We start from the raw sequence: 15012 nt of genomic DNA, 5'->3' as shown, positions 1-15012 counted from the left end.
CTGACTCAGCCAGGTGGTCACCTCTGGGCTGCCCTCTCTGGACCACTCACATCTGCCCTGATGGCCAAGTCTTCTCCCACCACACTGGGGGCCCCTGAGGAGCCCCAAAGGAGCAGTTGTATTTATGAGTGGGATCCCTAGAGAGGATGGGTCAGTTGGTGTGGGCAATGGAGCAGTGTGAGCCAGCTTGGATCCCACCTCCCCAGCCATCGATGGGCACCGAGGCCTCGATGGGTGTGTTGGCTCTAAAAGTAGAAAAGGGGCACAGGGTCCAGACAGGCCTGGAGAGAATAAGACACACAGGCCTGAGCCTGGTCCAGAGCCTCAGGCCATCCCTGCCCCGACAGGCCACCAGGCAAAGAGAGGAGTATGTTGGGTCAACCGCTCTGGGCAGAAGTCCCCTTTATTTGGGTTCGCTGCTGGGTGGCTAGACGTTGCAGATGGCCCTCAATATGGACCAGGAGGGCATCCAGCATATGCAGGACCCCAAGGAGTAGGGCACGGTCAGAGATCGGGGCCCGTCGTTTCCAGGGTGCACAGGGGTTAGCCGTCACCTGCGGATGCTGAGGATAGGACCAAGAGGCAGGAGTGAGAACAGCGGAACAGGACAGAGGTGTGGTGGGAAGGGGGACTCAGGGTGACGGAGGATCGTGGAGGGTCTGCTGTGGCCTAGTATATGGTCAAGGGGCCCGTGGAGGCTGGATGAGGAAAAGGGATATTAAAGAGGGAGGATGGGGTAGGGTACTACCCATGGGAAATGGCCAGGGACTGTTGGGTGTGGACAGATGTAGGGACCCTGGGGGGGTGTGTGATGGGGGAGGGGCAGCAGGAGGCCCACAGGACATGAGTGGGAGGATGGGTAGAGAATTATGAGCTCATTGGGTATGAACAGAGGTAGGAGGCTGTGGGGACAGAGCAGTGCCATGCTCACCTCACTCTTAGCAGCCTGTGAGCGCCGCCGTTGTATCACCGCACGGCTGAGCATCAGCATCATGGTAGTGACGATGGTGACCCCAGCCAATGGGTAGATGCGGTTCACCCCCAGGCCCATCCAATGGCCAGGACAGCCCAGGCTGCCCTTGCAACCCTCCAGGCTGTTTGGCTGGCACCCCCAGGGCTGTAAGTCCAGCCCCACCTGGTACCACAGGGGCCGTGACCAGGTGTGGCTGCGGACAGGCATCGCTAACAGAAGCAGCCATGGCAGGAAGGACTGTGCGTGCAGCATGGCTGCTGCAAGTACTAGGGGCCGGAACCTGGGCGCCTGGCAACGGGCAAACACTCCTCCCCCAGGGGCAGGTGAGGCAGTAGGTTCCAGCTGGGGCCATGGCTTTCAGGAAGGGTGGCCTGGCCAGAAAATATGGGGCGGGGCGGGAGGGGGGGCGGCGGGGCAGGATTCCAGGGCCAGGGAGGAGGGCAGGCTTGGGGCCCAGGAATGAAAGAATGCCTCCTTCCCCCTCTCCCTCCTCCTCATCTAACATACAAACCCTAAAATTCTAATACCCACAGCTCCTAATGCTGCTCTCCACCAGTGGCAGCACCAACCACAGGCCAACCAAGCTAAGCACACAGTTCCCTGATCCCCTATACCCAGACTCAGCCCCATGGTCCACATCGCAGCACAGTGAGCACTCAAAAGTGTGGCTGCGCACTCTCTGAATAAAGCCTGAAGGCTCAACCTGGCCTGTGAGGTGCTCTGTGCTCTGGTCTCCCCTCCTGCCTCTTGTAGGCCACCCTGGTGTTTCTTGAACACACCTGCTGTTCCCTACACTAGGAGCACTGTCCTAGAAAGAGAACTCTCACGGCTGGATTTCAGCTCAAGTGTCACCTGCTCCCCGAGTCTCCCTCCCATGACCATCCTGGGTAACACAGTCCCTTCTCTTTCACGTGACCCTGTTTTATTTATTTATTTGGCCGCATTGTGGCATGTGGGATCTTAGTTCCCCGACCAGGGATTGAACCCGTGCGTCCTGCAATGGAAGCACAGAGTCTTAACCACTGGACTGCCAGGGAATTCCTGACCCTGTTTCATTTTCTTCAAAGCATTTCCAAGTACAGGTATACCTTGGAGATACTGTGCTTCGGTTCTAGACCACCACAATAAAGCGAGGTGCACAAAATTTTCAGTTTCCCGGTGCATATAAAAGTTATGTTTAGGGCTTCCCTGGTGGCGTGGTGGTTGAGAATCTGCCTGCTAATGCAGGGGACACGGGTTCGAGCCCTGGTCTGGGAGGATCCCACATGCTGCTGAGCAACTAGGCTCGTGAGCCACAACTACTGAGCCTGCGCGTCTGGAGCCTGTGCTCAGCAACAAGAGAGGTCGCGATAGTGAGTGGCCCCCGCTTGCCGCAACTAGAGAAAGCCCTCGCACAGAAACAAGACCCAACACAGCAAAAATAAATAAATAAATTAAGAAACTCCTACCCCCAACATCTTTAAAAAAAAGTTATGTTTACACTACACTGTAGTCTATTAAGCATGCAATAGCATTATGTCTAAAAAAAAGTACATACCTTAATTTTAAAAAACACTTTATTGCTCAAAATTGCTAACCATCATCTGAGCCTTCAGCAAGTCACAGTAGTAACATCAAAGATCACTGATCACAGATCCTCCTAACAAACATAATAATGAAAAAGTTTGAAATTACCACAATGTGACAGTGACATGCAGTGAGCAAATGATGTTGGAAAAATGGCACCAAAAGACTTGATTGACTCAGGGTTGCCATAAACTTTCAATGTGTAAAACACACAGTATCAGCGAAGTGCAATAAAATAAGGTCTGCCTGTACCTGCAAGTTCATGTTTGAGGTTTACCTTCCACTCCAGTACATAGGTTCAATTAACCAGTATTTACCAAACACTTCCTCGTGCCCTGCGCTGTTCCTGGTGCCTGGAGGCAGTGTGACAAAGAACCCTGACTTCCTGGGCAAGGTTTTGGGAGTGGGGAAAGGACAGATGATTTGTGAACACAGAGCAGGGCACTGACACAGGTCAGAATAGAAACAGCCAGGCAAGAGGTGCCTCTGTGACTTGCAGGGCAGGGCAGCCTCTGTCCACTGGTCCAGCACAGAGCCCAGGACCTGGTCAGGACCTGCAAACGGCAGGCTCACTTGTTTTGGCAGGTGACGTGAGCCCAGCACTGTTGCAAGCTGTTTGTGGCATTTACTCATTTAATACTCATTGAGGAACCCATGAAGTGGGTACTATTACCATTTCTGCTCTCCTGATGAGGATACTGAGGCCCAGAAAGGTTTGACCCCTCCAACCCTGGCCCCCAGTCACTCAGTATCAGCTGGCCTGAAGGCCCATTGCTGCCCACTGGGCCACATGCCCAGATGTCGGTGTTTTATGGCAGAAATCAACACGTGGTTCTTGGCTGACGGTGACCTGCAAAGCCCAGGTGATCTAATTATACAAATAAGCATTTTTCCCAAGTAAATCAATCATGCACATTCTTTCTTTTCTTTTTTTTTTTTTCTTTTGGTTGCACTGTGCTGCTTGTGGGATCTTAGTTCCCCAACCAGGGATCGATCGAACCCTCACTCTTGACAGTGAAAGCGTTGAGTCCTAACCACTAGACTGCCAGGGAATTCCCATATTCTTACTTCTCAGTGCAGACCAGCAACACCTGTGAATACCCTGTGCTTCCTCAGCTGGTTGCTCAGGTGTTCACACCACACCCTCCAGGGGCTGCCCAGTAGCGCCAGGCCTGCCCTGCACCTCATCAGGGGTCCCTGAGAACAGGTCATTCCTGAGAAGCAGCTCTGATTCCAACAATTTTACAGCTGAGGACACAGGTGCCGAGGGCTGCGCGTGGCTGGGGAGGAACTTGGACCTGGGATGCCCCCCGCCCCTGGGCCTAGCCCTGCAGCTCTCCCTCCTGCTCCACACTCCTCCTGCCTGACCCTGCCCTCCCCGAACTTTCCCCCCAGATTCCAACCCCAATTCCCACTTTGGGACATAAGAAGGATCAGGAGCCAGGGCTGTGGACTATACCCTTGCCCCTGCCAAGCGCCCCCACCAAGCCACAGCAGAGCCTGGCATTGGGCAAACAAATCTTTATTCCTGAGGCTAAAAACATGCATGCTCCTCCAGCTTGGCCAGTGCCTTATCCCAGGCCTAGAGTGATGAACTTGGAGTCCCAGGACCTCCATCCCTGAGTTATGTGCGTGCGTACGGAGGGGACTCCCGGGTGACATCTGGAGGCAGCCCAGGGGTAGAGGGTCCTCACGGGTAACCAGTCGCAACCTCCAGAGGTGGGCAGTCTCAGGCAGGGTGGCAGCACGATCAGAGTTTGGTAACCTGGGCAGGGAGAGGAGGAGAGGCTCCTGTCAGTTTCTGAAGGACACGTACTACCCCCTCCCCCGGGAGCCGCTTCCTCTAAAGGCAGGAGGGGAAGGCAGTGGATTCACTGGGGGCAGAGCTAATCAGAGCCATCCAGGAAGGGTGGACTTCCCGGAAATGGGGTCAGGATGGGACAAGCAGTAGATAAACAAAAAGAGCTCAGCAACAGAGGTCAGCTCACCAAAACAGGGTTGACGGGGCTGGACCTCGGGTGTTGGAGTGCAAAGATGACAGCATCGTGGACAGAGGCAAAGAGATGCTGCTTGGTGATAGATGCATCGAAGAAGTGCCCCGCCTCAAGCTGTGTGACCACGGGAGCTGTAGGCAAGGAGTTGGTCTCCCCTGACCCGCAGAACCCCCAGGAACACCCAGGCACTGGCGGAATGTCACCCTGACCACCACCCCTGAGGCTTATAGCTAAACCCCAACTCTTGACCATTGACCCCTCCCTCCCAGGACACCTCTGACCTCCAGTTTCAGAGAAAGACTTTCCTTGTGCTGCATGGAAGATTCCTTGGCCAGAATCCCCACCCCCTCCCCAGACCACTCTTGCTGTGTCCACCCCACGCACAGTGGCAGGCGGCCATGTACACCTCCACCTCGATCTCCCGGAAGTCACGGAAAATCTGCAGCAGAAAAGGGGGCCAGACTCAGAGGGAGGCTCAGGGGCTCTGAAGGGGAACTTGGGCAGGCTTGGGGGGAGGAAGTTCAGAGAGGGAGCTCAGAGGGTTGGGGGTTAGGCTCAGAGGGCTCTTGGAGTTAGTTATGGGGTCAGGGTTGAAGGGCCTTGTCCTCCCCCAAGGCCCTTCTTAGGGGTGCCCCTAGCCCCTTACATTCTTCAGGCTCTTGAGACACACAGTGTCCACGAAGGAAAGGGAGCTCAGGTCCAGGATGAGGCTGTGGAAATCCGGCTGAGGCAGGCCCAGGGTCTTCAGTGAGGACATGTCTGGGGCCTTGGCATCTTCTTGACCACTGGCTGCTATACCCTCTAGCTCAGTTCCTGTGCTCACCTGCTGGGAAACCAGACACACTGCAAGGGCCGTCCACGGGGGGTGAAGGCAGGGAACATACACAGACGTGCAGAGACACAAAGGATCAGACGTGTAAACGGCCACGTATATGGGGCATGCAGTGGACACGAGGATATGGAGACAGGGAGCCTGTATGTAAAGACAGGAGGGACACATGGGGACACACAGGAGAGGGGTGCCCAGACTCCAGGAGCACACACAGACATGCATCTACTGCTCTGTTACCTCCTGGGCCCATACTTAATAGGGACACTTAAGAAGGAAGGGCATCAGAGACCACACCCCGTCCTCAGTCAGCCAGAGTGACTGAGGATGGGGACAAACCAGAAGAGACACATGGACACACACGCACACACAGATATCCTGGCACCCTGCCTTAGTCATTTTTTGGGGACGGGGGTGCCGCACAGCATGTGAAACTTCCCTGACCAGAGATGGAACCCATGGCCCCTGCAATGGGGGCGTAGAGTCTTAACCACTGGCCTGCCAGGGAAGTCCTGCCTGAGCCTCTAACTGAGATTCATGTCCCCTTTGATCCCAGATTTTTCCCACATGCCCAATCCCTCCCCTCTGCCCATGAACACAGACTGCAGGGTCCTGCAGAATTCACAAATTCAAGGTCTTTGGCTAGGCCTCAGATCACAGACCAGAGAGCCACAAGCAGAATTCTATGGCATATCACTAGAGATCTCCCTGTAGAGCATCTGATCCATCACTCCACTCCACACATGGGTACTCTCATCCCTGCAGCTCATGGTTGGCCCCTCTCCCACCTCCAGCCTCACCTTGGCCTTGGAGCCCTCCACATCGTTGCTCTCAATGTCTATGACACTGGTGTTGACATTGATGGAAATGGAAGTGCCCTTGGAGGCGGCAGCCTAGTCCAGGAAAGAGGGGGACCAGGAAAGAGGTGTCCCAGCTGTCATATGACAACCAGGCCAGGCAGGCCTGGTGTCGTCCCCTGGCTTTGGGCAGGCAGGTGGACTAGGAGCTGAAGCTTGGGACCCAGGGCAGCCAGGCTGAAGGCTGTGGGATTTTGACCTACTTTGGGAAGAGGACTGTGATGGTTCACGCCACCATTGGCTTAGGAGGCAGGAGAAAAACAAAACTGCCCGCAGAACCCTGACCTGCAGGGTCGCTGGGGGCATCAGGGAGAGAGGAGGAGGGATGAAGAATGAGGGTGAGAAGCCAGGAGGCTGGGAGAAAGGCCGGTGGGGTCAGAAGGGCCCCTGCCTGTTTTGGGAGCTTATTCTCTTTCTGAAGTCTCTTCAGCTTTAGCTCCTGCTTCCTGAGCAGTTTCTTCTTCTGGGAGATCAGGTGGTCCACATTCACACCGCACTAGAGCAAAGGGCAGGGCAGGGGATGTGGAAATTGGGGAGGTGAGAGACCCTCTGCCCCTCCCCGTGTGGACCCCAGGCCTCACCTTCTGCTTCAGCGTGTCACTGTAGAGCTCAGCGTTGGCAAAGTACACGGTCGCCGAGGAGCGGAAGACCTTCACGCCCGGGACCTCCCTGGCCTGGGGACGGGTCAGGTTGCGGGTGGCTGAGCGCTCATCTCTCCTAGCTGCATCTTGCTCTCTTTCTTTCCTCCCCTGTGTACCCCGTTACCTGCCATTACCAACCCTCTGCTTCCCAGCCAACAGAGGCCCGGCCTGTGGCCCATGCCCTCCCAGGGGCTGGTAGGGTCATCCTGACCCCTCACCTGGGCCTGTCAGAGCTGCTGCTTCTTCCTCCAGGGCATCCTGAACCTCTCCCACCCCACCTCCCCTGTCTGTCTGCCAATACCCAGGCCAGGTTTCAATGGCTCTTAGCTTCCGCTTCGGTCTCCAACCCCAGCACTGGGGTCTGCTTTCTGTACGTGGACAGAGAGACCCTCCTCAGTTGCCAGCCCAGCCCAGCCTTCCCCAGCTCCCACCTTGCTCAGGACACTCCAGGTCTCTGCTCGGCCTTTGGGCCTGAACGATGTCCCTGCGCCACCCCCCAGCTGAGCTTCTCCCCTCATGTCCTTCCCTCACTCTGCCTCATCATACTATGCTTAGCCTTCAAGTCTCCATCAGGGAAAATGAGCTTGTTTTATTCCAGAGCCCCCACTTTTGTTCCCAGGGCTTGATGTGAGACTTCTCAGGAGGTAAAGGACGGAGATTCAGTAACCCCACTGATCAGGTCAGCAAACAGCCTCCCCTACATCCTCGTGCGCCAGATCCTGCCCCTCTACATTCCTGACCCAGGGCTACTCTGCAGGATGGGGCTTGTACTGCTGCCTCTAAGACAGACTCCTCCCCCAAGCCCTAAGGCCTATACTCTGAGTATGGGGGTCAGAGACCCAAATTCCTCCCTTGAAATTCCAAGGACCAAAGCACCCTTAGCGCCCCACCCCCATGTCCTTGCCAAGTACGCAAGGACCTGATAAGGGATGGCCCCGTCTGCCTCTGTCCCACCCCATCCACGCCATCCTCTGGCTTAGCCCCTGCCACTCACTTCTGAGTACTCTGCCACGTCTCTGTAAATATCGGTGTCTGGCACCTGCCCCAGGACAGAGTAGTGGGGCCTGTGAAAGAGAGAGTGTGAGAAGAGGGGGGCATTAGGAGAGGGGGCAATGAGGGGGTTCTAAGGAGCCTTGGGTCACCCCCCAAGATGTGGGAAAGCTGGGGGAAACCAGCGTGGACCTCGCTCCCTCACCAGCTGGAATGAGGGGGGAACCAAAGGGGTGACTCACAGCTGTGTGCGGACCACCACGAGCAGCAGGGAGAAGACTACCGCAACTGCCAGACCAAGGTCCAGGTTCAGCAGGATGGTGGCCACAAAGGTCACCAGCCAGATGAGCTAAAAATAGAAGGGTAGTAGTCAACAGGGTCTAGAAGGGTCACTGGGGCTGAAGGCCCTGACCCCACCCCTGGGCTCCCAGGCCTCTCACCAGATCCACTCGATTTGCCTTCCAGAGGGAGCATATGTCGGTGAACTGCATCAACATGCCCTTCAGGTTCACGATGATGGCAGCAGCCAGGACTGCCTGCGGGAGGGGGAGGGTCACCAGGAGCTATTGAGAGGTGTGGGATGCTGACAACCCTGACCACCCGGCATGAGCCAGACTGTCCTCAAGCACCTGGGTATGACCCCGAATGACACTAACCACCTCCTGCCCCCGAACCTAACAACTTGGGTCTCACTCTCAAAGGTTCTTACCCCCGCCTGTCGACTCCAAATCTCAACCCAGAGATCTCAAGCTTGAAAAACAGGGCATGACCTTGTATCCCTCCCCCTCACCCAGGCCCTGACTGACTGATCTGAGTCCCTGGCCTGGCCAAGGCCCTCAAGCCTGGCTGGGCGCAGGATGGCGGCTCACCTTGGGCAGGTCTTGGAAGAGTTCTCCAAGTTTGACGATGATAATGAGGATGAAGAGGGAGGAGATGGCTCCAGCCACCTGTACAGTGGGAGTGAGTGGGCAGATGGGTGGGCTGGAGTGTAGGGGAGAAGAAGGTGAGAGCAGGGGGAAAAGGGGAGTAGGGGGGAGGGGGGAGAACAGGGGGTAGGACCACCCAGGCAAAGCAGTGTGTGTGTAGAGCACACCCAAGCCCACACCTGCAGCCCACCTGTGTGTTGCCCCCGGTGCTCTCCTGTACCAGGCTCCGAGACATAGAGCAGCTCACAGGGAAGCACTGAAAGATGCCCCCGATGAGGTTACTGAGGCCAAGTGCCACCAGCTCCTGATGGGGGTAGTGCAGGTGTGAGGACACATCACTAGCAGTGTGTGGTCACTGTGTCCAGGCCTATACATCCCCAACCTCCATCTGTACTCAGCAGCCCCCAAAGACTTGGCCGCTGTCCCATGTGTCCTGCTCTCCCACCCTCAGTCCCCCATGTGGCCCCAGCACATCTGTTTGCTGTTTCCCTGTCTCCCACCTGATACCCCATCCCCCCAGGCCCTGGGGTCTCTGTACACCTGCCCCCTCCGTGTCCCACATCCCATTCCCCAGACCTGGTTGCTGTCCACCCGGTAGCCATGCCTCAGGGCGAAGATCTTCCCCAGCGAGATGGCAATGGCGAACCCAACCACAGCGATGGCGAAGGCATTTCCCACAAGCCTTGCGAACAGCTGGGGGCTGGGGGCCACTGGGGGCAGCAGCCTGCGAGGGGCATCTGTGAGGCCAAAGGAACGTTGTGGCCCTGGCCACCCAACCCTCCCTGACCTGACAGGGGCCGGAGCTCACCGTGCAGGGATTTTGCCCACGACATCCACCCCAAATCTGTGCTGCAGTCCCACGCCGTAGGAGATGCCTGTGGCCCCGATGAGCTGCGGGGAGAGGACAGAGTCAGGGGAGGTAGGTGTTGGCACCACCGTTAAGGGAGATGGAGAAATCACTTTGGGCATAAAGAGAGAGGCCTGAAGCGAAACCTTCAGAGGGGTGGGCAGAAGTCAGTGATAGGGTAAGAGATGGACACCACCATTTTGGGGAAATGGAGATGCTGTCAGGGGCTGTCAGCTGACAGCAACCCCAGTCCTCAGTGCCCATGCCAACTAGTCTTTTAAGTATCTGGGGGACGCCCACAAGGCAGGGGCTCCTCACTTGGCCTTCCCCCTGCCCCCCCTCCCCCATCAGAATTCGAACCGTGAGCAGCTCCCCGGGGAGCGGCATGGGCAGTTGTCGCCTCAGCTTGTCATTCAACAGCTTCACCAGCAAGAGAACCACCCCTGCCACAACTGCGGTGACCATGGTGCCGACCACAGTCTGGGGCAGCTTCCAGCAGACCTCCAGTACTGTCTGAGGGGAGGGGGGGAGTCACAGCCAGCACTCAAGGTCCTGGGCCCACCCACCCTCCCCTCCTCCCACCCTCACTCACATAGATGAGGGACAGCGGCCCAGAGCGGCTGCTCAGATGGAGGCCAAACACATACTTGAGCTGCGAGACGAAGACCTGCACAGACGCGGCTGTGGTATAGGCTCGGACCAGAGGCTCTGACAGATAGGTGACCACGAAGCCGAAATGAACCAGGCCCAGCCCCACCTGTAGGGTGCACAGGGCAGTCAGGGGAGGAGAGGGTCCTAGGGGTGACCGGGGCAGAGCCCAGGGCAGGTGGGAGCAGAGAGGGATGAGTGATGATGAGGAGGAAGATGGTGATGGCCAGACACTCAGGGGACCTGGCAGATGGGGTGAGGGGTGGGTCTGGCAGTCAGGGGCCTGTACTCCTGACTGCTCCGCACCTGGAAGAGGCCAACAAGGACACTGAGTGTGGAGGCCGCCTGCACCCGAGCAGCATCTCTGGCCGTCACATTGACAGTGGAGTTCAAGGCCTGCAGGAAGGCTTCATCTGGAGCCAGTGATTCTGTCACACTGCCCACCATCACGGACATGACAGCAAAGGTGCCTGCAGGGGCAGATCAGGGTGGTCTGAAGGGGAGGGGGCACTGCACTGCCCTGGAGTCCTGGTCTTAAGGGAGAGGCCAAGAGACACCCAGTTCTAGACCAATATCCTCAGACTTGCTGTGCAAATAGAGGCAGCGCTGGCAGTCAGGTATGAACTCTAAGTTCAAAGGCTCTTGAGCGCGGCTAGAAATGTTGGCCCTGCATCATCTACCTTGTCCCACCTGTGTCCACTGGCTCAGAACCACTCCCCCTGTGAAAAGTGGAATGGGGAAGGGGGCATGGCCTGCCTCAGGCTCTCAGGTCTGTGCCAAGTCTGGGCCCCTTGAGTTGCTTCACCCACCTGTATCCTCCTGGGCCAGGGCCTCTAGGTAACCTGAATCTGTCTCCATGGTCAGAGGCCCAGTCCTGCCTGGAATGACTCTTGGGCCAGTCTCCCATTGGCTTGGCATCAATGCCTCCCTCCCTGTTCCCTACGTTTCCTTGCCCTGCTCAGCCCTCCCTCACCCTGTCCTCCGTGGGGAATGTGGGCATCCTCCTGGCTCCACTCACCCACGGAGATGTGCCGGGAAGTGCCGAACAGGAAGTAGATAAAGACAGGATAGAAGGAGCTGTAGAGGCCAAACACGGGGGGCAGTCCAGCCAGAAGGGCATATGCCAGGCCTGGAGGTGGAATCGTAGCAATGTAGACTTGGAGGCCAGGGTCTTGAAAGGATGAGGAAATCCCAGCCCTGGGTCATGGGCTATAGTTCCAGGGGCAGGGGTCATGCTTTTGGTAGAGGGGTCGGGGGAGGCGGGGGCAGGCAGTGGTTCACAGATTACAGGCCAGGGCCTGGAAGGGTCGGGGTCATCATCCAAGGATTGAGGGTACAGTCTCCAGGTCAAGGGTGGCTCACCCTGTGGTAGCTGCATAATGGCCACACTCAGGCCAGACAACAAGTCACCTAGAAGCCAGTCACGCACAGGATACTGGGGTAGCCAGGCCAAAACTGGGAAGTACTGGAGCAGAAGGGCTCGGGCCCGAGCATGGGAGCACCTGGGGACACAAGGGTAGGTATCACAGACAGGGGCTACCTGAGTCCTGCCAGTGCCCCCAGTGCCCCCCATCTCAGCCTTACTGAAACCAGGTTCGCCACTGGAGGGTCCCAGTTGCTGAGGTCTGGCTCCCCAGCTCCTCCAGCTGTTCTTGGTTCAGCAGTGGCCGCTCCACACGGTAATCTCGCCTCCTCAGCTCCATTGCCTGCGTTGTGGACAGCAGTGCCTGTGTGTCCCTGTCTGGGTGGTGAGGCCAGAGACACAGTGAGGGCACTCCTGGCCCAACCTACCCTAGACCTCCACCTGGGACCACAGAGTCACCCACCTGACTTTTCTAAGTCCCAAGATCTAGGTAGGTCCAACCCTCCAGCTGGCTTCTGCAGGCCCTATGCCCAGGCCCAGGAAGGGGTTGTACCTGAACTTTGGCTGGTGGAAGACTCTTGCTGGGCCAAAGTCTCCCACAAAGAGGCAGCAGGATGAACACAAGCCACACTTCAGTCCAGCCCTGAGTGTTCACCAATCTAGGTTCCAGGCTGACTGTCCCTCCCAGCCCCCTCCCCCCAGCCCCAACTCTTCTCCAGCCAATCCCAGTCCAGTCCGAGTCCTTATCCAGCTGCCCCACGAGCCCAGCGCATGCTGTCTGAGAGCACACGCAAGGAAGGAATCCAGCAAACCAGGCAAGTCTCTCTTCACATGAGAAGACCTTATGAGTGGGCTTCCCTGGTGGCGCAGTGGTTGAGAATCCGCCTGCCGATTCAGGAGACACGGGTTCGTGCCCTGGTCCGGGAAGATCCCACATGCCACGGAGCGGCTGGGCCCGTGAGCCATGGCCGCTAAGCCTGCGCGTCCGCAGCCTGCGCTCCACAACGGGAGAGGCCACAACAGTGAGAGGCCCGCATACCGCAAAAAAAAAAAAAAAAAAAAAAAAAAAAGAAGACCTTATGAGAAGGAAAGTGTTGGGGCTAAGATTGCCCCCGGGGCCTCCAGCCACAGGGTCCAGGTTGTAGACCTGGACAAGCTCAGGCCTAATTTGGGAAAGCCAGGGGATGGCTCTCACCGGGAGGGAGAGTTTTCCCCCTGGAAAGAGAAGCCCCCATATCAAGGGGGGACAATCTCACCTGGGAATAGATTTCCGGGAGGATCTCGCCTAAGGAGAAGCTCCCACCTGACAGGAAAGTTTTCACCAGCTAGGTAAGTTGTGTCCTGGGGAGAATCTCTGATCTGCCCAGTGGCTACCACCTGATTAAGGGAAACCATCTCACTTGGGAATAGGAGATCTGGGGGGGAAAGGGGGGCAGTTCTTACCTGGGGGAAGCTGTCCCCAAAATAGTTCTCACTTGGGAATAGGAGCTCTTGGAGGGGGAGCGCTTACCTGGGGGAAAGCTTTCACTAGCAGGGAAAGTTTTCACCTGCCAGGAAAGTTCTGATCTGGAGGGTATTCTCACCTAAGGGAAGCTCTGACCTGGGGGAGGCTCCCACCTGTAATGGGAGAAAACTCTCACCTGGGAATGGATCTCAGAGGGGGGAATCTTACCTGGAGGGAAGCTCTCCCCTGCTGGGAAAGGCTTCACCTATCAGGAAAGTTCTGATCTGTGAGAAGCTCTGACCTACGGTGAGGTTCCCACCCGAGGGGCAGGAGCTCACCTGGAAAGGGCCCCTAACCTGTATGTCCCCGTTGAGCCCCGTGGCCCCTCCTCTGTGAGTCACTTGAGGTCTTTAAGGGCTCCCACTCCCGCCACCCCTCCCCCCTGTCGAACCCGTGCTTGGAGGGAGGGGCTTAGATCCTTGACCCCTCCCTCTAGGAGGGCCCAGCGGCCAGAAGGGCCGGAGCGCACATTCCCGAACGAGTTGCGTCCCTGGGTGGACCCAGGCCCCGGTTATGGACACTCTAGCGGCCACGTCCCGGGCCCCAACGCGCCGCACCGGCGCACCTCCTGGGCCGGGGCTCCTCCGCACACAGACGCCGGGAGGCGGCCCCCGGCTAGCCCTCGGACGGCGCTCGAGCGGCTTTCCGCACAGCCTGCAGGGGCTGGGATAGCGCCGGCTCCCGCCCCATCCCTCGCTACGGTTGGGTAGCCGCCTGCAGAAAATCGACAAAGCGGTAAACCGAGGCGCGGCAGGCGGGAAATGCCTGCTCGGGACTCGGCGGTACCCTTTCCGAGCTAACCCAAGCCGGGAGCCTGCTCAGGGGCCAAGGGGTGGCCCGCGCCTCGCGGACTCGAACACTGGGAACCGGGGCCCCGCCCTGCACTCACCCCGGCGCTTCCGACAGCCCCTTGGCGGGTGGGCAAACGGAGAGGCGGTAGTCCCCACAGCTCGAGCGAGAGGCCGCTGCGTCCCGAAAGGCGGGGCCGGGACGGGGGCGAGGCTCCCCAGGGCCCAATCCCCGGGCAGGACGGGGAAGGCTTGGGCCAGTCAGCGTGCCGGGGCGGAGCCTAAGGGGCGGTCTCCCGGCTCTGCGAACCCTGAGGAGGGAAATTTAACCCTTTCCTCCCACTGCGGTTTGGCTTGTGCTCCCCCTCGTGGCCCGCCTAGCTCTCCTCCCTGAGCCGGTTGTTACCGCAGAAGGACTAAGGACCCGAGCTGGCCTGGCCGTAGCCACGGCCCCAGGTCCCTGAGTAGGGTGGGGCCGATACCACCAGGTCCCGGCTTCTTGCGGAGGATCCCCGCGGGACGCGGAGCAGGATGTCTAGGGTTGCGGCTGGTGACCAGAGCCTTATCTCTCCGTCTCTCCGTGGGGTATCCGGGTCCATGGGGCCTCTCATGCCTCCAGTTGAGGGCGCCACCCTCACTCAGGCTTTCCCCCTGAGACCTAGTACTGTCTCTGAGACCGAAGGGGCTCAAAGGCCTCCCTTCAACGCTGGGGACGCCGACATTAAAGGCTGCGAGGTTCCCCTCCCCCGCACATAACACTGGCCTGGCAACAGGCCTGTTCTGCCTGAGTTCTTGAGGAACGCGATGTCCTGGCAGCTCCAAGTCTGAGAGGCTGGCGGGGGGTCAGTGCTGTCAACGGGCTGAGGGCAGTTCCTAGGGTCGGTTTGATGGCCAGGGCAAATGCCAGGTCAGGGCTGCAGGCCCTGCGGACTGAGGAAGACATCATGTTGCTGCCTTGACCAGGCCTTACTCTCAGCACCTGTGCTCATACTTCAGGCCCAACCTCAAGGCGAAGGGACAGAATTCAGGATGAAAGAGATAGAAACCTGGTCCAAATCTCCAATGAAATGAGCTAAAAATAGCCGA

At 58.0% G+C, this 15012-nt stretch overlaps 2 protein-coding genes across 25 annotated transcripts; both read right to left on the bottom strand.

Annotated features, from left to right (window-relative positions):
- Positions 1 to 377: 377 nt before the first annotated feature.
- On the bottom strand, positions 378 to 1225 carry TMEM89 (transmembrane protein 89). Its single transcript, XM_059077085.2, has 2 exons — positions 932 to 1225; positions 378 to 563 (listed from the first exon to the last, which is right to left on the bottom strand). Exons 1-2 carry the CDS (start codon positions 1223 to 1225, stop codon positions 378 to 380), a joined length of 480 nt encoding a protein of 159 aa, XP_058933068.1.
- A 1286-nt stretch (positions 1226 to 2511) lies between these two features.
- On the bottom strand, positions 2512 to 14644 carry SLC26A6 (solute carrier family 26 member 6). 24 transcript variants are annotated; one of them, XM_067044322.1, is made up of 22 exons: positions 14028 to 14260; positions 12447 to 12626; positions 11856 to 12012; positions 11634 to 11773; positions 11290 to 11400; positions 10578 to 10741; positions 10216 to 10380; positions 9984 to 10136; positions 9585 to 9667; positions 9353 to 9500; positions 8967 to 9032; positions 8720 to 8797; positions 8291 to 8386; positions 8093 to 8199; positions 7855 to 7924; positions 6801 to 6893; positions 6611 to 6715; positions 6163 to 6255; positions 5180 to 5359; positions 4918 to 4972; positions 4528 to 4664; positions 2512 to 4304 (listed from the first exon to the last, which is right to left on the bottom strand). In XM_067044322.1, exons 2-22 carry the CDS (start codon positions 12598 to 12600, stop codon positions 4290 to 4292), a joined length of 2370 nt encoding a protein of 789 aa, XP_066900423.1. In that variant the 5' UTR covers positions 12601 to 12626; positions 14028 to 14260; the 3' UTR covers positions 2512 to 4289. The 24 variants fall into 24 exon arrangements, with proteins under 24 accessions (XP_066900423.1, XP_066900420.1, XP_066900424.1 ...); XM_067044319.1 differs by having other exon boundaries at positions 8967 to 9080; positions 14028 to 14259; XM_067044323.1 differs by having other exon boundaries at positions 5180 to 5356; positions 14028 to 14257.
- Positions 14645 to 15012: the final 368 nt, after the last annotated feature.

The sequence above is a fragment of the Kogia breviceps genome, chromosome 10 (assembly GCF_026419965.1).
Source record: "Kogia breviceps isolate mKogBre1 chromosome 10, mKogBre1 haplotype 1, whole genome shotgun sequence".
NCBI lineage: Eukaryota > Metazoa > Chordata > Mammalia > Artiodactyla > Physeteridae > Kogia > Kogia breviceps.
The sequence above is the reverse complement of the archived record's forward strand: the minus strand, read 5'-3'. Positions and strand labels throughout refer to the sequence as shown.

Bases quoted from the DNA above. Each gene is read 5' to 3' on its own strand.
- TMEM89 (XM_059077085.2), bottom strand. From the start codon at position 1,225: ATGCTGCACGCACAGTCCTTCCTGCCATGGCTGCTTCTGTTAGCGATG. The intron at 564-931 runs GTGAGCATGGCA...TCCTATCCTCAG, and splicing joins CACAGGCTGCTAAGAGTGAG to CATCCGCAGGTGACGGCTAA.
- SLC26A6 (XM_067044319.1), bottom strand. From the start codon at position 12,600: ATGGCTCACGGGCCCAGCCGCTCCGTGGCATGTGGGATCTTCCCGGAC. The intron at 8,798-8,966 runs GTGGGCTGCAGG...CCCACTGTACAG, and splicing joins GCACCGGGGGCAACACACAG to GTGGCTGGAGCCATCTCCTC. The intron at 8,200-8,290 runs GTGAGAGGCCTG...TTCTATTTTTAG, and splicing joins AGGCAAATCGAGTGGATCTG to CTCATCTGGCTGGTGACCTT.